The sequence below is a fragment of the Prunus mume genome, linkage group LG1 (genome assembly GCF_029339155.1).
Source record: "Prunus mume cultivar Tortuosa linkage group LG1, ASM2933915v1, whole genome shotgun sequence".
Lineage (NCBI taxonomy): Eukaryota > Viridiplantae > Streptophyta > Magnoliopsida > Rosales > Rosaceae > Prunus > Prunus mume.
In genome coordinates this window covers 23,399,025-23,418,811 of record NC_142698.1, presented here as the reverse complement: position 1 = coordinate 23,418,811, position 19,787 = coordinate 23,399,025, and the positions used below count along the sequence as shown (strand labels likewise).

General features: G+C 34.5%; 3 protein-coding genes across 4 annotated transcripts; all 3 read right to left on the bottom strand.

The window, feature by feature from the left end:
- Positions 1 to 395: 395 nt before the first annotated feature.
- Positions 396 to 2,450, bottom strand: LOC103340723 (superoxide dismutase [Mn], mitochondrial-like). The gene is made up of 6 exons (XM_008244201.3): positions 2,075 to 2,450; positions 1,930 to 1,976; positions 1,698 to 1,823; positions 1,516 to 1,572; positions 1,122 to 1,199; positions 396 to 769 (listed from the first exon to the last, which is right to left on the bottom strand). The coding sequence occupies exons 1-6, from the start codon at positions 2,382 to 2,384 to the stop codon at positions 677 to 679; spliced, it is 711 nt and encodes a 236-aa protein (XP_008242423.2). The 5' UTR covers positions 2,385 to 2,450; the 3' UTR covers positions 396 to 676.
- A 4,141-nt stretch (positions 2,451 to 6,591) lies between these two features.
- On the bottom strand, positions 6,592 to 10,460 carry LOC103340565 (UDP-xylose transporter 3). 2 transcript variants are annotated; one of them, XM_008244026.3, is made up of 9 exons: positions 10,212 to 10,460; positions 10,024 to 10,079; positions 9,728 to 9,899; positions 8,676 to 8,860; positions 8,328 to 8,395; positions 7,989 to 8,121; positions 7,644 to 7,805; positions 7,263 to 7,535; positions 6,592 to 7,004 (listed from the first exon to the last, which is right to left on the bottom strand). In XM_008244026.3, exons 3-9 carry the CDS (start codon positions 9,846 to 9,848, stop codon positions 6,894 to 6,896), a joined length of 1,053 nt encoding a protein of 350 aa, XP_008242248.1. In that variant the 5' UTR covers positions 9,849 to 9,899; positions 10,024 to 10,079; positions 10,212 to 10,460; the 3' UTR covers positions 6,592 to 6,893. The 2 variants fall into 2 exon arrangements, with proteins under 2 accessions (XP_008242248.1, XP_008242320.1); XM_008244098.3 differs by having other exon boundaries at positions 10,217 to 10,460.
- Positions 10,461 to 14,521: 4,061 nt separating this feature from the next.
- Positions 14,522 to 16,225, bottom strand: LOC103340464 (expansin-A8-like). The gene is made up of 3 exons (XM_008243916.2): positions 15,977 to 16,225; positions 15,507 to 15,819; positions 14,522 to 15,075 (listed from the first exon to the last, which is right to left on the bottom strand). Exons 1-3 carry the CDS (start codon positions 16,122 to 16,124, stop codon positions 14,772 to 14,774), a joined length of 765 nt encoding a protein of 254 aa, XP_008242138.2. The 5' UTR covers positions 16,125 to 16,225; the 3' UTR covers positions 14,522 to 14,771.
- Positions 16,226 to 19,787: the final 3,562 nt, after the last annotated feature.

Sequence of the window (19,787 nt, the reverse complement as noted above, 5' to 3'; positions counted from 1 at the left end):
ATTTTTAATTACTATCTTCGTATCTTCAAGGTTAAAAAGATTTTGTTTTCTTTTGGTCAAAAGTTTCATTTTGGGTCTTCGTCTGTAATTCTTATTGACTGTTATTGACATTTTTCACTTTGTTCAATTCTTGGTTGCTAATATTTTGTCTATCATATTAGTATTGTTTCAAGAAATTTCGTTTCGCCATAATTTTATTTCAAGTATGATTTTGCTAAGGCAGATGTAATAATTTCTCCTTCCGAAATTGGGATTGCTTGAATGTCCCTCTTTCTTTTCAACTCGAAATTGCTCAAATCCAAACCCTAAACAGTTTTGTGCACATCCATCCACAAACCAAAATCATCAAACTGTTTCACAAGTGATCCATGGGCAAAGATAATTACAAACCAAAATAAGAAAAGTGATCTACAATATGGAACTCCATGCTTCACCATTGTCAACTTAAGTAAACACATAATTCATTTGTTATACAGGGTTTATTACACAGAAGAGGAAAATAGATTCTCAGAAAAAAGAAGAAAAAAAGAAACGAGTTTGCGAAAGCTGATACCCCACGCATCACCAAAAATGACGGGAAGTCTCATTACAAGTTTTGGACTCCCATCAACAGATGCCTATTATTCCTGTACAAACTGGACAGATAATTGCAACTTACCAGGGCTGTGGCTTTGCCTCAAGGACATTCTTTCTCATACACGTCACTTGCATATTTCCAGTTAATAACCTTCCATATGTTCTTAAGATAATCTGGCCTCACGTTTTTGTACTGCACAGATTTCAATAGTTGAAGTTGCTAAGGTATATTTCATAATGAAGAATCAAGACAGACAGTTCAAGGCCTAAATAGCTCAAAAGCATGAACTTGATAAAATCCCATCAAGGGTATATCAAAAATTCAGTTTCAGACATCACAGCAAAGTATAGATGAATTTCAGGTGTCATTCCACCATATATTTTACCTTTTTATCAAACTACTAGCACACCTTCAGTATCTCAAGTATTGGAACAAAGCAGAAAGTCTAAAAGACCTTATTGAATCAAGCACTTTTGTTCAGTGTCAACTAGTTATGAAACAGCCATATTCTGGTAGCAAAAGTAACAAAAAACAGCAAATTTACCTGCAAGTAGTAAGCATGTTCCCATACATCTATCCCCAGGAGAGGAACATAACTTGATCCTTTGGCAACAAGCGGATCCTACATAAAGTTTAAGTTAGGCAACACAATACGCCACATATCCTGAAAATTGTAATACTAATTTACCATCAAGAGAAGTAAATTCAATGGAACTAAAAGTGTGTGGCATCTGTGTATCAATTAGCTTCAGCACAATAACGCATTAAAAGTGCCCTTTAAATTATCGGCGGGAACCAATGAGTATGTAAAAAGCAATAGATATAAAACTTAAAAGCAGCACATAGCATCTCCACATCTAAAAAACTAAATGGTGTATATACCAAATGACTTCAATTGAATCAATTGAATTGCAACGCACAAGTGAAGTACACTATACCTGATTGAATGTTGTTTCAATAGAAAGCCTCTTCTGATCTTTGTCAAGAGCAAGCCACTATCAACAATTTAAATACACATAAAATCTTAATACTTGGGTTGGGTCTACTCACTTTCCCAAAATCCATTTAAAAACTTTGAATATAAGAAACAGCAAAGCAAAGTAGCAGCAAAAGGACCTACCACCCAACCAGAACCTTGCAAAGCAGCACCTTCAACATTCACTTTCTGAACCAGGGAATCTAAGGAACCAAACTGATTCTCAACTGCCCATGCTAAGGAACCCTTTGGAGGCTCACCACCTCCTTCCTGCCCATTACAATTTATTACACAATTTCAAAATAGGAAAAAGAAAGCCAAAATATTAAACCCAAATCAAATGAATACAAAATTGGGACTTGGAATATGAACGTACTCGAACAGGGGTCAGATTTTTCCAGAAAACAGAGTGGTTTATATGACCTTCCACATCAAAATACCCATAATTAATCAATTAATTAATTAATAAGTAAAAAATAAAAGAGATATCAAATACAAGGTTGAGTGAAATAAGAACGAACCTCCGCCGTTGAATTTGATGGCACTCTGTAATTTGACGATGGTGGGGGAGTGGCCTTTGTCCATGGCCTGGTCAAGGTGCTCGAGGGCTTTGTTGAAGTTGGTGACGTAGGTCTGGTGGTGCTTCTGGTGGTGGAGCTGCATGATCTCTCCGCTAATGTAGGGCTCCAGTGCCCCATAGTCGTAGGGCAGGTCGGGCAGCGTGAAGGTCTTCAATCCACGGACTGTCACAAGCCCTAACCCTAAGCCTAAGCCCCCGCCATTTCTGCTTAGACCTGCTAGACCTCTCCTGCTTACAGTTCTCAGCGCCATTTCAAAGATGAGCGTCGCAAGCTCTCAGTGGAAAAGTTGCACTGGTCACAGCCTCTAATCGGAAAAACTTGTGCACGACACGTAAGCCCGATAACGTGGCACATCTACATTTTATGATGGAAAATATATTTTCTTTAATCTTTTTGCTTACATGAAAATTAGAATTCTAATCATACCATACAAGATACGTTTTTAAATCTCTTTACATACAACACAAGATCCTTTAGCATAGAATTCATATCTTTTTGCTTAAAGGATCAAGTTAGCGGGGTCCTTTTTATTTATTTATAAAACATACATAGATATTGTGATATTTTTTTAAATTGTTTTTGCTCTATTTTTGTTTATCGATAGCTTAGAGGATTATCCTTTACTATTATGCTATTACCCGAGTCTCTATTGTCCCCTTTTAAGTTTTTACTTTTTCAAAGTTATTACACGTATAAAGAATTTAGCATTTTCAAGTTTAATACTCGTATTGTACTATTTTTCATGTTTAATACATTTAATTTTTTACAAAATTTTCAATAATATGCAAACAAAAAAAAAATATCAATTATTATACACATAATTCTGGCATAATAATATATATTAAAAAATTTACATCAATAAAGTATATATATCCAAACAAGCAAATTAGTATCCATAAAGTATAAATTAACGCAAATAGAAGGGTCCTTGTTGTATGACTTTTTTAAATAAATAGTATAGCCGTGCGGCTCTACTCGTTTTTATTATAAAAAATAGTATAGCCGAACGGCTGTACTATATTGCCACTTGTCGCCGAATCGGACAATAGGCGCTAGCCGGGTCCTCTGTTGTTTTTTTTGGGATCAAAAATAGTATAGCCGGCCTATACTGGATTTTATTTTTTTCAAATGAGTTCAATGATCGGCGCATTATGGGTTGTTTTTATTTATTTATGAAAATCGTATAGCCGGGCTCTTGTCTTGCCACTTGTCGCCAATCGCTATTTGGACAATGGGCGCTAGGAGGTCCTCTGTTTTTAAAAAATTAGTATCGCTGAGCGGCTAGACTTTGGAATTTTTTTAAAATTGAGTACACCATTCTTGGGGTTTTGTTTTTTAAAACAGTATAGCCGAACAGCTATACTCTTTACATAGATACTTTTAAAAAAAAAAAAAGTATTATCCATGACTATTAGGCCATTACCCAAGTTTCTATTGTCTCCTTTTTAGTTTTTACTTTTCAGAGTTATTACTCATATAAAGAATTTAGCATTTTCAAGTTTAATCTCGTATTGTACATATATGTATGTATTTTTCATGTTTAATATACTTGGTTTTTTACAAAATTTTCAATAATAGAGACAAAATTCATGTATTATACATATAATTTTTGCATAATATTGAATAAATATAATATATATATTAAAAAAATTAAAACTATACAATATATATATATCGGAACTAGTAAATTAATATCTATAAAGTATAAACTAATGCAAATATAATGATCCTTTTTTTATAATTTTTTTAAATAAATAGTATATCCGCTCAGCTATAATCTTTTTAAATATAATATACTAAAGCATATAGCCGCGCGGCTATACTACCCTTTTTTTTAATTAAAATACTATAGCCGGCTACACTGGTCACCGAATCGATAGTTGGGCGCTAGGCACTAGGCAGGTCCTTTTATTTATTTACAAATAGTATAGTCTTGCGGCTATACTCTCAATTTTTTTAAAAAAAAAAAGTACTATTTAAACATATAAACACACCCAAAACCTATCATTACACACACTCAAAACTCATTTATAAACACACCAAAAAAGTTGACTTTGGGGTTGATTTTGGGTGTGTTTCTATGTTTAAATAGTGCTTGGATTTTTTTATAAATACATGTCTAGGATTGGGTTTATTTATAAATTTGTATTTTTTTAATTAAAAAAATAGTATAGCCGAGGGGCTATACTCTTCACATAGATAGTTTAGAGCATTATCCATTACTAGTAAGCCATTACCCGAGTCTCTATTGTCATTTTTTGAGTTTTTACTTTTCCAAAGTTATTACCTGAATAAAGAATTTAGTATTTTCACGTTTAATACTCATATTGTCAACGTATGTACATATTTTTCAAGTTTAATACACTTGGTTTTTTACAAAATTTTCAATAATACACAAAAATTCACGTATTATACACATAATTTTCTCATAATATTGAATAAAAAGAATATATATTAAAAAATTAAATCTATAAAGTATATATATTGAAATTAGCAAATTAGTATCTATAAAGTATAAACTAATGCAAATAGAAGGGTCCTTTTTTTTTCTTCTTAATAAATAGTATAGCCGCCCGGCTATACTATATATATATATATATATATATATATAGTAGTCCTCAAATAGCCACTAATCCAAACATTTTGTAGATACATATTCAAAAATCATCTCTACAAAAATCACTTGAATTATCTTTGACCATGCAATTGAGTTATTGAAATTTTAGTATTTTCTTGAAGCACCGTGTTCATTGATTTTGTAGGACATAATTGGATGTCAAACGGTTTCCGATTTGTCTAATTTTTTGTAAGGATGATCTATGAATGAAGACCTAAAAAATAGATGGTTTTGATCATTGGAAAAAAATTGTAGGGTATCCTCTCCTCAAATAAAATTATTTGAGGATCATATATATATATATATATATATATATTTTAAATAGTATAGTTGATTTTTTTTGAAAAACAAAAGTGTACGCTTTATCGGTCTTTTGTTTTTAAATATAGTATAGCCGCCTGCTTTACTGTGATCTTTTTTTTATAAATTGTTTTTCCCATTTTTGCTTATCAATTGTTTAGAGTATTATTCATTACTACTAGGCCATTACCCAAGTCTCTATTGTCCCCTTTTGAGTTTTTACTTTTTCAGTTATTATCCGTATAAATTATTTAGCATTTTTATGTTTAATACTTGTATTGTACATGTACATACGTATTTGGCATATTTGCATAACCTTCTTCTAGTTAATCCCCTGAATAGATTATCCTTTTTCTTTCCTAAAAGAAAATATCAACATACGAGTATACGTTCTTAACCATTTAGATATCACATTACTTTTGTAGATTTGAATTCAAACATTTGCATTACTTTTGCAGATGTGAATTCAAACAGTGCAAAGAGTTTTTTGTAGTTCAAGTGATTAAGCATTCGCCCATGCACCGAGATTATGAGTTTGATTTCCACCTCTCCAATATCGAAGAATAAAATTATACTTTCATATAATTTAGAACGTCAAGGCTAGTTGACTGTCTTCACTAATGAAACTAGGGGTGGCATTGAAAAACCGTAATTTACCGCAATAAAATCGAGATCGCGTAAACCGAAGCAAACATTTACAATTATGATACTACATTTTATTGTCTGTATCCTTATGTCTGTTCTATAAAAAAAATTAAAAAAATTTAAAAAAAAAAATTTTAAAAAGAACTCTGGGAACTTCAGCCACTGTCTCGGTTGGCTTCTCTTCTTCTTCCACTTTGGCTTGTCTTCTTCTTCTTTGGGCTTCTCTTCTTCTTTAGCTTCCTCTTTGTTCTCTTCATCTTTGGCTTTTTCTGCTGCTTTTGGTTCTTCAGCAGCAGCAACTTCAGCTTTGGGTTCTTCTTCGGCCTTACCGCAAATTTTCAGAGAAACCGCAACATTTTTCTCAAAAAATCCCTGTACCGTACGCGCAATCAATGGCTCCGAATCATTGGTTGAGGCCTGAGGTAGGCTCAGATCCGCCCGTACCTTGTAATTTCCCTTTAATTTTGCACCAGATCGGCCTTGATTTTGTTTGTTAGGTCAGGCTGTAAATCTGATGTATGTCGTATTTGTACGTGTAGGTTTATCCACTGTTCGCGGCCGCAGGGGTTGCCATAGCGATGAGTGGGCGGAGCAGTGAACTCGTGCTTGTTGAGGGCATCCTGGATGAGTTGCTTGAGCTCCTCAAGAGCCTTCTTCTGCGGCTCGGGAATCTCACCAACAACATAGCTCTCTCCCCACCCCCGTTTGGTTTTTGCGGTTTTGCCGACACCGACCGCATTTCTCGGTCAACCGCATTGCGGTTAACCGCATTTTCTCGGACGGATGCGGTATCAAATATGTCAATACCGCAAAATCACGGTCGGTTTGCGGTTTCTCTGAAAATTTGCAGTATGGTAACCGCAACCACCCCTAAATGAAACTAATTGGTAGAAACTAACCAGAAACAACAATTATGAATACTTTTCAGTGTTTGTGTACAATAGTGTACATCTGGCTTACCAAATTCTGGTATGAATCCAATTGGCGAAGCCTGATTCCGACAAAATTAATAACCAAAACTGCTATATAGCAAAAGTCATTTCTTTGACTCTGAAGGATACTTCTACAATAGAAATTATAAAACCCATACAATGCCACATATAGAAACCCTTTGCCAGCAACATCTTCATCGCTGGAATAGCTCTTCCCTGCTAAATTCGATCTGGCACAAATGAACCACAACAAACTGAACAGGCTTTAAGCATGCAGGTCCTTGTTCGAATTCCATACAGGGACTTTTGAATCCTCCCCTAGCATCCCACTTCCGTTTTCGACACCTAATAGAGGATCAGCTTCGCTTTCTTTTGTCTGCAACCAATTTGTGGATAAGTAGTGTTAGCAGAGCATTTCCACATGATATATTCAAAAGTATTCCTGGATTAAAGGGATAAATTGAAGTAAAATATGAAAGACCAATTAAAGGATGAGTGGGAGTTAGAGAGGGAGAGAGAGAGAGAGAGAGAGATCTCCTACCATATTAATTTTGTGCAGACTAATATCTCAGATAACAATATGGAAATTATAAAAAAGAAACATGTGAACGAGACATGAAAAAACTAGAACCACCTGGGGCAACTGTTGGGATCCTTCATTAGCCTTCCGCTGGCTCTCGAGAGTGCAATAATAAGAATAGAATACCATCCCAACTACAGCAATCAATATCCCTAAAATGTTGCGCCAGCTAAATGGGTCGCGGAGTAGAATGTAGCCAAATGCCAAAACAAGGCACGTTTTCAAATGTCCAAGGACCTGATAAGTTACTGCAGATGTCTTTCCAATAACCAAAAATGTACTGAAGTTTACAGAGACAGATATCAGGCAGGACAGAACAATGAAGAACTGCAACATAGACAACGTTATGGTCACTATCAGAAGGATACCAGATAAAGAAATGTTTGGATAGGGGGGATCAGGGGAGGCAGCCCTGTGGAAATGTCGAATACTCACCAGCACTTGAGGGGTATACGCGAAAGCAAAAACATTTTGATTAGTCAAAAGTCCATCTAGAAATGGACCAACGATGAACAAGGTTATTGCTTGATAGGGACAAGACTGATACAGAAGTTGGGTTGAGGACACTTTGAACTTCTTCTGGATGGTATTGGTCATCTGAACAACTGTTAAGGTCTAAAACAATACATGCTATCTTAATGCCATACAGTAAGCAGCAAATTATGCAGATGTCTTCTTTGTCTATTTTGCTTGTTTTTCTTATTAAATGTGCTTTATTTAAACATGAAACATGTGATAATGCAACTGATGAAATAGAAAATTCAGTCCAGCTTAGGATACAATCTGAGCAACACAGGTTGTGAGAACTGCAAGCAGGGACAAAAAGGAGCCCAGGGCATTGAGCTGAAGATCAGTAACTGTTGCAACTCCAACTCCCAAAATAAGGATGGTGAGTGAAAACTGAACACTTCGACTGTTAAAGTGGTAAGGAGTGTCAGACCCAGTACACAGTTGTATTACATGAAAAAACATTTACAAAGTACATCAAACATAATATAGCCACAAAGGTAAAAAGTGAAATAGCATATAACATGCTTGCAGGATAGAAAAATTGCAGTTCAAACTGACCTATTATAATAATTTTATCAGATTACATATTGAACTATGACAAAGACTGACCTGAACTTCTTCCTAAAGAAAAGGGTCTCCAAAAGAACAGTACAAGGGATGATTGCCAGTTTTGTCATCTGAAGTAGATAATTAAGATAAAATTTATTCAGAAATGTTCATATAAAAAATTTAAACTGCTGAGACAGTAGTTTGATGGATTTAAGAATGAATATGTGATATCATTAGGTAAAGAAGTAAACAGTCAAAGCGCGAATGGGATCACGTTTATAAAATATGAAATTACAGATGCATGATAGCTAAAAACATTAATAGTTAAGCAAGTCATTCTGCATGATTGGGAAAGGTGGGGGAAAACCATAAGTTGAGGGAGGCAGGAAAAAACAAGAAGAAATTTACCTGGTAAAAACCAACGGAATTGAAACCCAAGCTCAGATTCAGAAGTCCAATAGAGATTCCATTTAGAATTCCAAATCCCATTACAGAACTAGCATCAAAAGGCTTGTGTTCAAAGAATTTCATCCATAACGCAATGTGAAGAGAACAAAATGTAACCAGAAGATGCCAGCTTGTCAAAGTTGTGGCTGTGTATCCCATAATGTGAATCAGTAAGTACATTAATATTTGAAAAAGTGTGTCATATATGATGATGATGATCAAGATATTAACGTAAAGAAACGTTACGATAAACAAATAACTTTAAAAACTTGAACCTTTCCAGATAAAGTTAATACAAGCAGATTGAGATTTCACCATTCTTTGAATTGCAATTTGTTGATAACATATGGTGGTTTTCACTGCTATATAATTTTTTTAACCGCAATGTATTTCCACTGATGACATTACCACAATGTGCGCATTATGGGGGGCACTTAAACGATTCAAAGAAAAGAAAAATCAAGCAAAAAGGGAAAGGGAGAAATAATTTCTAACCCACATACTATAGACATTTGGTGTCACATAATCCAAATAACAAGAATGAGATTTAATGATTTTAAAAGGTTTTAGAATTTCAGCTAGCAAGAAACAACAACAAGAAGCAAGCCCGTTCAATTTGGTAGACAATGTATCCATATGAACCTTGTATGCCCATCAATTGGACCTGTTTTCCATTGACATGGCTGTACTTGTCTATAGGTCCTTGGTCAAATACCGTCAACCCATTTCTGCATTCATCACCAACCATCCCTTCGGTCTCGCATCAAGGAAACCACATTCATACTTTTTAAGTTCACCAGCCAAACTTACTAGAATAGTTTCTTTTCTAAAACTGCATGAATTTAAAAAATAACATACTACTATTATTTAAGGTTATCTTGAAACCTACAATGTGCATAGAAAGAATTCCAACTACTCAAACAAAGCAGAGCACCAACATATACTGCAACACCTGAAAGAAAATTAAACCAACAACTTATGCCAAATTTCAATCAAACAGACGCCTTACTCACCAAAAGTGAAACCAAGTGTGCTAATAAGCGCCTTGTTGCAAATCACAATCGACACGGATGACACGACTGACAAACTCAAAGCCCCAATGGTCCCCAGGTGGAACTTCTGGCTGTCTCCCATTTTCACACTCTTGCAGTCTTGCTCTATTCACAGCGCAAGCTTTATATGGATCTAGCAAACCCAGACAGCAGAATTCAAACAATGTCCAGCCATTTCCAGCAACAACAGAAACAAAACATACCATATATGACCATATACAGAGGTGCACATACAAAATTATGCATTGAATTCTTACCTCATTGTAACATACTAATCCAAAATTTGAGGTAATTCGGGCGCAAAGCAGCTCAACTGCAACAATGGCAGACAAACACATAAAAAAAATCAAACCGAGATTCGCTCCAATCTACGATTACGAAACCCTAGATCTGCTACTTCGTAAAGAAACAGCAAATCAAAGAGAAAAAAGAAAGAGAGAGTTACCGTACAGAAACGAGAAGGTGAAAGCTGAAATCAACGAAAAACGATAGCTGAAACGATCAAACAATCGACTGCGGTTGAAGAAAGCGAGTGTTTGATTTTAAACCAACTGTAGCATTGATGGCGCGTATTATGAGCTTGTTCTTGGTTTAATTCTCGTGGCAATAATCAAATGCAAATTGCGATTTAATTTTTGTTTTTGTTTTTCCGGGTTTTGTTGACTTTTTTATTCGGATTCAGGGACGGCCTCTTGTTACGCCGCATCAGCACGTGTGTTTTGTAGTGGTGGAAATGTAGGCCCCATTTAATGCGATTTCTCTCTCTCTCTCTCTCTCTATTATGTTCTATGGCTCTCTCATTTTCAGTTGCTAAGTTGCCAAATTAAACGTAGCCCTCAAGTGATTTCCTACCAAATTTTAATATTATTTTGCTCCCTTGTCACGCTTCAACGGTGGTTGGTACAGATGAACTACCACCGACACTGTCTATATTTATTTACAAACATTTTTTATATAATAAAAATAATGTTATATTTCCGATTCTAGAATACTAGGTTCTATATTTGGTCCATCTTTTTATTTTTTTGGTAAAATATTTGGTCCACCTTTTTAAGTATAAAAAATAAATGTCATATTGATGATTTTTTAAAAAAATAGGATTTTAGAAAATTATTTTATGAGTGTGACATTTTTGTTTTCAATTCTAACTATTTTTGTGTTTGAGCATATGCTCTATAAAATAGAAACACCCTAAAAGAATACAAAAGATAGCAAGCAAATCATTCGAAACTCAAATGTGAGAGGCATGGACAATAGTGTAATCTTAAAAAGGATTCACAGCCTAAACCAAACACAAGGAACAAAAGAAGAGGAATCTTGGACACCTCTTCAATCAATGCACCAAAATAGCAGTCTAACAATCAAAATCAGTAGCCTACAAGAAAAGAAAATTAGAAAATCAAACAAAGAATAAGCCAACTAAATTAGAGAAATAAATTACTTTTGAAAAAACTCAAAATAACAATGAAAAAGAATAAAAAAAACTAGGTGATAACCAATTAGATATCTAAACAAGAAGAGTAAAATCTATATATATATATATATATATAAAGCAAAAGACAGAGAATGGTGAAACATTCAAAATACCAAAAAATGTCATTTGTTAATTCAAACATTAAGAATTAAAGTTATTAATTAAATTAGGATAATATGGTAAATTCATATTTTTTTCATATTATAAAAAATTAAAATTAAAAACAAAATCAAATAATAAATCCTACTTTTATGGAACATAACTACCTATATTATCTTTTCTTAATTCTTAAAAAAAAAAAAAGAAAACCAATTGAGACATACGTGAGCATGTGCCAAGAGGCTAGTAAAAAATAAATGTAAAGCAAAAGTTAAAAAAATAAATGAAACAACATAACATTGGCTAAACCGAAAGCATGGTTGATGTGGCTATGAAGCAGTTAATGGCAACAATTAAAAGTTATCTGGTGTTGTTGTAAGCACCAAACCACGGCTAAATGTAGACATCGGGAAACCATTAAAATTTCAACGGAGACTGATTGGAAATGTAAGGCTTGGCTGCCCAAAAAAAGACATTAAAAAATATTCACGTGATGTGTCTGAAAACATCGATAAAGCTCATGGATTCCAACCACAGTAGAGGTGGATTCCCCGCCCTCCATGGCAGAATCAAACTCAAGTGGAATTTCTTTCCTCCAATATATAAAATAGATTTAAAAAATCAATAAAAGACACCATCGAAAATGGAACTCATGAGACTGCCTTGTATGCGTACACCCAACAAGAGAGGGAGAAAAGAACCAAGAAAACAAGAGACTAAAAGAACAACAATGCAACCCCCGAACCTACAACATAGGTAATGTGAGGGACAAGCCAAGGCAAACACTAGGCCTTACTCTGCCCACAAAAACATGGTAGAGACGAACAATAATGGAAACAAAGAACAATACAAGCACATAAAATCAATGATTGAATCAATCCAAATGCAAAATAATGAAATTTCTTGACTAACAAACCTATTTTAATTCACATAAACGATTAAGGTAATATATGTACTCAAAAAAAGAAAATTACAAATTTGTCATCGACTCTTTGTACAACATCTTTTTTTCCTTAAATATCATGGGATTTTTAATGTACATTTCTGTGTTTTCATACAATTTATACTTTTGAAAAATATTTAATGATGAAACAATACAAAAAAATTGATGTTTACATGTACATTATTCTAGACCTCTAAAATTGATGTTTACGTGTACATTTACTATTTGCCCCAGCTGTGGATACTTTAGTACTTGTGTGACCTTGGCACACTGTGTCGGCAATTATTAGGAGAGTACAAAAGTTTTATTCACTATTCCAAGTGATATTTTGATCCAAGGACACTTTCTCCTCCTCGGTTTGAGTAATGTTACGTATATCATATTTAATTTTATTGATGATTTTGTAATGATGAAGAAACTTCCGAATATTTTTATCAAAGATAAATGTTAGCAACCTTCTCTCTAACCTTCTTCTTTGGACCTTCTCTCTTTTTTACTTGATATGTGTCATTTTTTTGCTTTCCAAGTTTACCCTTATTAAATGTATTCAATTTATCCAAAAACATTTCACAACCATCTTATTAATTTTTTTCTAACGTCAATTATTTTTTTTAAAGAACATATATGCTTTTTTTTCAAAAAGAGGAAATGTCCCTTTTTTAAAAAACACAAAGGACTTTTTTTTTTCCTCTATCTAAACCCTTTGTTTAAAAAAAAAAAAATTAAAAAGGGACATTTCCTCTTAAAAGCAAATATATTTTAAAAAAATAATTGACGTTTAAAAAAATATTAATAAGATGGTAAGAAAGTTGTGAAATGTTTTTGATAAATTGAATACATTTAATAAGGGTAAACTTGGAAAACAAAAGTTAATTTGAATAATATATTAAGGTTAGAGAGAAGGTTGCTAGCATTTTCCTTTATCAAATAAGGCAGTCATATTGCCCAACTCAGGCGCGGATTCAAGATTCAAAAATGATTAGGGCTAATTTTTAGGTAAAATTTTCCAATCGGAACATTTTTATTGAAATTTTGACAAAATCTACTTTATTTTTATGACATTTTCCAAACGGTATATAACAAGCATATTAACCACTAAATTATAGATACTAACAACTTAACAATAACACAAGTTCTATTAAAACAAAGAACTTACTAGATAGTATTAACCATTGATCTCTAGATTACATATCAATTTAAAAAAACATATAATATTTAAATCCCTGCATTAAAATCTAGAAACAATCACAAGAAAAACAAGAGTACAATAAGAAGAGAGAAGAGAAAGAAAAAGAAAAGAAGAGAGTTGAGCTGGAGAGTCACGAACATGCAAAGAGGGAGGAGGAGAGAATCTTCTTTTTGGGTTTTTATCTTTCGTCTTGGGTAATAAAACTGGACTGTGCAGCTTTTTTATTTCAGAAGTGCTGGGCTCCCCTAGGGTAGGCTACTTAGGTATCAGAAAATATTCTAACATTTGGGTCCATGCCTGGAGAAGCCCAACTACCAGCCAGTCTCTACGAGGCATTTTAAGAAGGCTAATTACATTTTTGGTCCCCGTAAATTGACTAATTTTCCATTTTGGTCCTTGTTATTTTGTTTTGGAAATAACCATGTTCCCCCATTTACATAGATGGATGCTATGTAGATTATATCTTTGTAAGAAATGCTTTTGTAAAGAATAGGATCAATGTGCATAAATCAACAAGTGTTTGCATATTAGATATTAATCTAGAGGTTATCTGAGTCACTTCCTTTCTTTTAGTCTAAGTTTCTTCCCTTTTGTCTACTATCCTTGGCAGCAGTTAGTTGCCACATAGCTTAATAGACTAGCCTTTGCTACAGCACATACCCATGTGCCCCATGTTCTGCTGCTGAAAAAGATACAACAACTTTCTAACTCCCTCCTGAATCTAATAAAAAAAAGTTACATCTTACTACCAAAAGCCAAAGAACTTGATGGAAGTGATTGTGTGGATAGGGTTGGTGCTTTCTTATATCATTTTGGACTCTGCAAGAAACCTATAAAAATTGGACTAAATTGGGTCATTTGGATAGAGGAATCATTTTTACGATTGGTTTAAATTCAAATGCATATGTGGATTAGGCCAGTTGGTCAAGGCAGTGTGTCATTCATCATATTGCACTCGAGTTCAATTCTCCTTCCCGTACATTAGAATAATTTAGAATACCATTTTGTCAAAAAAATAAAAAATAAAAAATTTGCAGCAAATAGTGCACATCTTATAAAGCTCCTTGATTTTATAAATATATATTATTAATGTTACAACTTAGAAATGGGTTGTAACCTAAAAGAGGTAAATTTCATTTCTCCTCCAGAAATCTCAAATGTGAAAGGCCCAGCGGGTGCTTTTAGCTCACCTCAGCAAACCCTCACTTCACAACTACTCTTGGCTTTTACACTCGGTAAAAAAGGAAAAAGGACAGCAGATAGATATACAAACTTTTACTAATAATCTAGTGGAATAACTCTAATATTGACCCCCTGAGAACGTCTGACCAAACTGCCAATTACCAGGGGCCACGTTGTAGCTTGTAACACTTCTTCCGTCACTGGTGGTCACTTGGAAGGAGAGGCTCTGGCCATTGAGGTAATTGTTGCTCTGCCAGTTTTGCCCCCAGTTTCTTGACATGGGTTGCCACCCTGTTCTGGACCCCTTGATTGAAACTGAATGGACGTCTCCTGCACCACCCACGTTGGTGATCAAAACCAGGTTGAAGTAGGAGTGGCCATTGATGGTGAATCTTATTCCTCCTTTCTTCATACAGGGCACTCTGCGCAACACCAACAGAAAAACACATCCCATTAGTTTTTGTAACACATAATTATAACCGGCTAATGTTCTCTTATCTGATATCTGATATGTTATTTCATTACTAACTCAGAACCGTTTATTATCATTCGAATTATTAATCCGAGTACATAACATGAATGCCGGACATAAACTCTCAGACAAAACAATATTTACGGATTATAACCTATGACAATTTTAATTTCACTATGGTTATTTACCCCATTTTATATAATCTAGAAAACAAGTGATAAGCAATGTTGTTACTAACTCTGAACCGTTCATTATCATTGATATTCTCGGTTTGACAATATTCACGGATTATAACCTGTGGCAATTGTAATTTCACCATGGTTTTTTACCCCATTCTGTATGACCTAGAAAACTATAAGCAAAGAAATGTTTTGTTTTTACCTTCTGAAGGTAACAGGCACAATCCCAGCGCGGTATTGGGCAATTTGCAAGAAAGCAGGCTCAGCCAAATCAAAGTGCTGGAGAGGAGGATTGCACCAGCCGCCATTGTCGTTGGACTGAGCAAAGTTAGGTGGGCAAAAGTTTGTAGCAGTAACAATGATGCTTCCAGGACGACACCATCTAGGGTCATTGTTGCATCTCATTTCATAACAAGAGCCACAGCTCAAGCCATTGTTAAACAAGGCTGTGCTTAAAGCTGCAGTGTTGGTTCCATACCCTTGGCTGTACAAGTTCCCATACCCACATGCTCCCCCTGCAAAAAAAACCCAAATCAAATATCAAACCCAACTCTTAATTTAGAAGAAACTTTTTTGAATTTTCAAGAAATGTTATTCGCACTTTCAGTTTGTCATTCTGCCAGTGTGTATAGCAACTGCCGATTTTTTTACCGTGGTAAAATTTAGACTTACCCATTGTTCCCGAGGCATCACCGCCACCATAAAAAGTGGCATGAGCGCCTTCCCAGCCACCATAATCAGCAAAAGCACCATGAAGATGAAGATTGAAGAGAACAAGAGAGAGGGCTAGGGGAGCAAAAGACAATGCCTGAGGTGCCATGTTTTGATATGATTTTTCAATAGGAGAAAGGAAGAGAGAGGAGGAGCTTCGGTTTTTATGCAGGGGAGGTGTTTGTTTTGGTTTGTGCTAAGAGTGCACGAGGGGGCCTCTATTTATAAGGAAACTTGAGATTACTTATGATTGAGTTTTGCACACATTTCATTGAATAGAAAGGCCACAGCAGCAAGTGATTGAGAAAATCAAGTGCACATGCGCTGGTTCTGGTTGGGGTTACCAACCGCTACGCCAGTGGGCCAAACTTCTCCACATGCAATTTCCCAGCCATCAACTTCATACAATTTTTATTTTGAATTTTATATTCAGATTTTCTTTGTTCACACTGATTGGTGCCAATTAGTTGTTATTCACACTCGCAGTTTGTCATTCTACACTCGTAATCATAACATGTGTCCGATCTCCGTTTTCAGTTGCTTAATTAAATTTAAGTACAGGGCATAATCTTTAGTTTGGGGCCCAAGAAAGTTGAAAATGCCCTTCTATTTGTTGAATCATTGGTAGGGTCTTAACAGATAATGGTATCCTTGCACATGGCTGAAAATTTTGTTAATGAAAGCATTGAATTCTGAAGTATTTTACTTTCTGATGCTTTCTTTTCTTCTGTTATACATCGTTCTCATCAAGTAATGAAGAACAAAAGGGCATCCTTGACAACGCACCAAAACCTTTAAGCATATTAGGTTTTTTTTTGGGTAAAACTAAAACACCCTTTGTGAGTTTGCATACAGAATTTTCCAAATCCCTGCACAATGTGATCTGCTTATAAGCAACTTTGCTCATGGTAGGAAGTGGCAACCAACCCATCATTTCATTTGCGTGTGTCAATTTGGGTACTGCATGTGTTATGTTTTATCATTGCCCCACACATCTCTTTCTCCCTTGAATGGTAATATAGCATTAACTAATTAAGACAATAAAAGTCTTCCTTCCAAGCTGGCTTTGCCTCCATTTTGTCTCTTTTGTTGACTGAATGATACTTTAAAACTCTTGAATTAATAAGTTTCGAGTTAAATTTTTCCTTTATAAAAATATAAACGGGCGAGAAATTGCACATTAAGGAGTGCATGATGACTTCCTCTAGCTATTACGATCAATTACCCCAAAAAGGGTTCATGTAGGGTAAGATCCATTGTACAATGTTTATGTATTATTTACAATACAAATTTGTATGTATGTGTATAATGGTATAAATTTCACAACCAAAAAAGGTATAAATTAATAATGATTCTGGTGTGTTACGTGGGCATAGGGTACATCAGAAATTATGTCTCCATTTTGTTGGGCGTTTGGTCACATGGGTGGCCGACCTACATTGAATAGCACAGAGGGCTCGTGCCTGAATTTTGGACCGCGAAATTAAGGCATGTAGCTGGGAACTTGAGGTTAAAGGGTTTAACGCCAAAACGATGACATACTCGACACAAATTTCAGTCATGAGCATGCGTTTTCTGTAACAAATATTTGGATAATGCTATTATCAATAAATTTTTATTATTTATTTATGAGTTCACATCTTGAGAGTCTGTTATCCTCATGATATAATTATCAGTCCAATTACGTGGAAATACCATACTTGTTAGGTCATTATAAGTCATTGAGTGACATATTTAACACATAATCATACATACATATTATTCAACAAACGATTATCGTATTTTGATGCGTTCGTCGAAAGTAGCATAAAAAAATCTCACTTCTTGTCATTTTGTTTTCAAGTTTTTATCTTGATGTAGGGAAAACAAGTCACTACCATACAAAAACCAATTACAGGTGACATGACAATCTTATCACTCTCTTTATTTTTGGTCGGTTATTATCATATTACTCTGTCAGTTGAGACATGATTTTATTTTCTAATTTGGTGTTAATTTAAACACTTAATTAAGAGATGGAACAAAAACAAGCCTGCTAACGAGCTTAATTGTGCATGAACCAAAATTAACAACATATGTACAAGTCGAATTAAACATCAATAAAGTAATGCATCTTGTCTTATATGCATGCACAAATTATTAACAATTTTCTGAATATTTTATAACAAAGTACAAAGAAATATCACTAAACCAATAACTATAATTACGTGATTTAATTGTGTCGGCCACGACAAATTAATCTTTGCTGTTTTCTTATTAACTGGTTTGCTAATCACTTTAATTCCAGAGGTAACATATGGACGAAATATATAATTCAGCAATTAGCAAATGTAACACGAACAGTCTTGTACAAATATTCTCATTGATTTTGCTCTTGTCCGGATCTGTTTTCTGCAGGCTTTTTCACTGTGGTTGGTTCATCTGGACTTGCACGATAAAGCTACTATTTCTGTTGGCCGGATGATTTGTTTATTTACGACAAATTTCTGAAAGGTTTGAGATATATCATATATAGATATATATATTTTTATATATACATGTCGGTCCTGCCATCTTAGGAGCACATGCAGAGTTCCATCTTTGCGGCCTTCACTGTTCATGCATCACTTTCATCATTCTTGAAAGTATTCATAAATTAATTAACAGTCTTTATTATTTTTTTAATAAAAAATTGTATTTCTTTTTTGTTTTGGGGTTACAAAAAATATTGTAATTCATGCAACAGTTACAACAACAATAATGTTTTTGTAATCTCCGAGAAATGAAGTTGAGGAAGCATCTTAAACCACCGTTTTTGTCCCATGTCAAAGCCCTGCTCCCTTTGGCTTTCGATATTGCAATTCTTGTCTTGTCCACCACACCTGAAAGAGAATATTTGAGTTGGGATTAAATTTTCTAGCAATCTTTACCGCAGATTGCATATATTTTTTGCAGGATTGTCTTAGGGATCTTGATTCTCAAGGCTTTAAGTCCATATTTTTCCTCTATGCCAATCAAATCATTTTGAAAAAAACAAAAGAGAGAAAATTTTTAAAAGAAGAAAAACTTTATTTATTTTTAGATTTGGGGTTAAAAACTTTTTCCAAAAGTGAAAATGTCTAAAACCTTTTATTTTTGCCATAGAACATTCCAGTTACGAGATGATACGTGATCTCAAAGATTTGAGATTTCTCAAATTTCCACCCCCCAAAATACATGGGTTGAGATGGTATTTGGAGGCTAAACTCAAAATTTGAGTTTCCACCCCCAGGGTTGGAGATGATCTAATGCTGACTGACAAAACATTCTAATTACAAGATGATACAGGTTCAAAATTGTGGTTAAATCTATTAGATTTATACCGTGTCTTCAATTGTAGAACAATTGATACACCAACACAACACGTGGCTGGGCCTCATTAGCCTAGTAACACCCCCACATAAGGAATCTGGCAGCAGAAATTTGAAGAATTTGAGCCATACAAAACATATTTTTCATTATTTCCTTTTTGTCACTTTTGTCATTTTCAAATATAATTTCTTAAGCAAATGTTGGGTTGTGACCAGAGCTCCAAGAGGTCCATGTCCACGACATTGGATAAACCAAATATCGACGAGGGGGGACGAGGATTGAATTATCTATTATGGTTAGGAGCCTTTGAAAGTGCCCTTCACAAGGACTTGTCTTTGAGTTTCTTGGTAAGAGGATATATAGGCTTCCATATCAGATTTTGGTAGGGCAAAATAAGAAAATTTGGACCCTCCTTGATGCATCTCAATCATATAACCTAAAA

What these genes read in the sequence shown, in the direction of transcription:
- LOC103340565 (XM_008244026.3), bottom strand. Translation starts at nt 9,848, where the DNA reads ATGGGAGACAGCCAGAAGTTCCACCTGGGGACCATTGGGGCTTTGAGT. An exon ending in TTCTTTAGGAAGAAGTTCAG is followed by an intron (nt 8,122 to 8,327) that starts GTCAGTCTTTGT and finishes CCACTTTAACAG; the next exon opens with TCGAAGTGTTCAGTTTTCAC. An exon ending in CGTATACCCCTCAAGTGCTG is followed by an intron (nt 7,536 to 7,643) that starts GTGAGTATTCGA and finishes TCTATGTTGCAG; the next exon opens with TTCTTCATTGTTCTGTCCTG.
- LOC103340464 (XM_008243916.2), bottom strand. Translation starts at nt 16,124, where the DNA reads ATGGCACCTCAGGCATTGTCTTTTGCTCCCCTAGCCCTCTCTCTTGTT. An exon ending in TGATGCCTCGGGAACAATGG is followed by an intron (nt 15,820 to 15,976) that starts GTAAGTCTAAAT and finishes TTTTTTTTGCAG; the next exon opens with GGGGAGCATGTGGGTATGGG. An exon ending in GTGCCTGTTACCTTCAGAAG is followed by an intron (nt 15,076 to 15,506) that starts GTAAAAACAAAA and finishes GGTGTTGCGCAG; the next exon opens with AGTGCCCTGTATGAAGAAAG.
- LOC103340723 (XM_008244201.3), bottom strand. Translation starts at nt 2,384, where the DNA reads ATGGCGCTGAGAACTGTAAGCAGGAGAGGTCTAGCAGGTCTAAGCAGA. An exon ending in TGCAAGGTTCTGGTTGGGTG is followed by an intron (nt 1,573 to 1,697) that starts GTAGGTCCTTTT and finishes AATTGTTGATAG; the next exon opens with TGGCTTGCTCTTGACAAAGA. An exon ending in AACATGCTTACTACTTGCAG is followed by an intron (nt 770 to 1,121) that starts GTAAATTTGCTG and finishes AAATCTGTGCAG; the next exon opens with TACAAAAACGTGAGGCCAGA.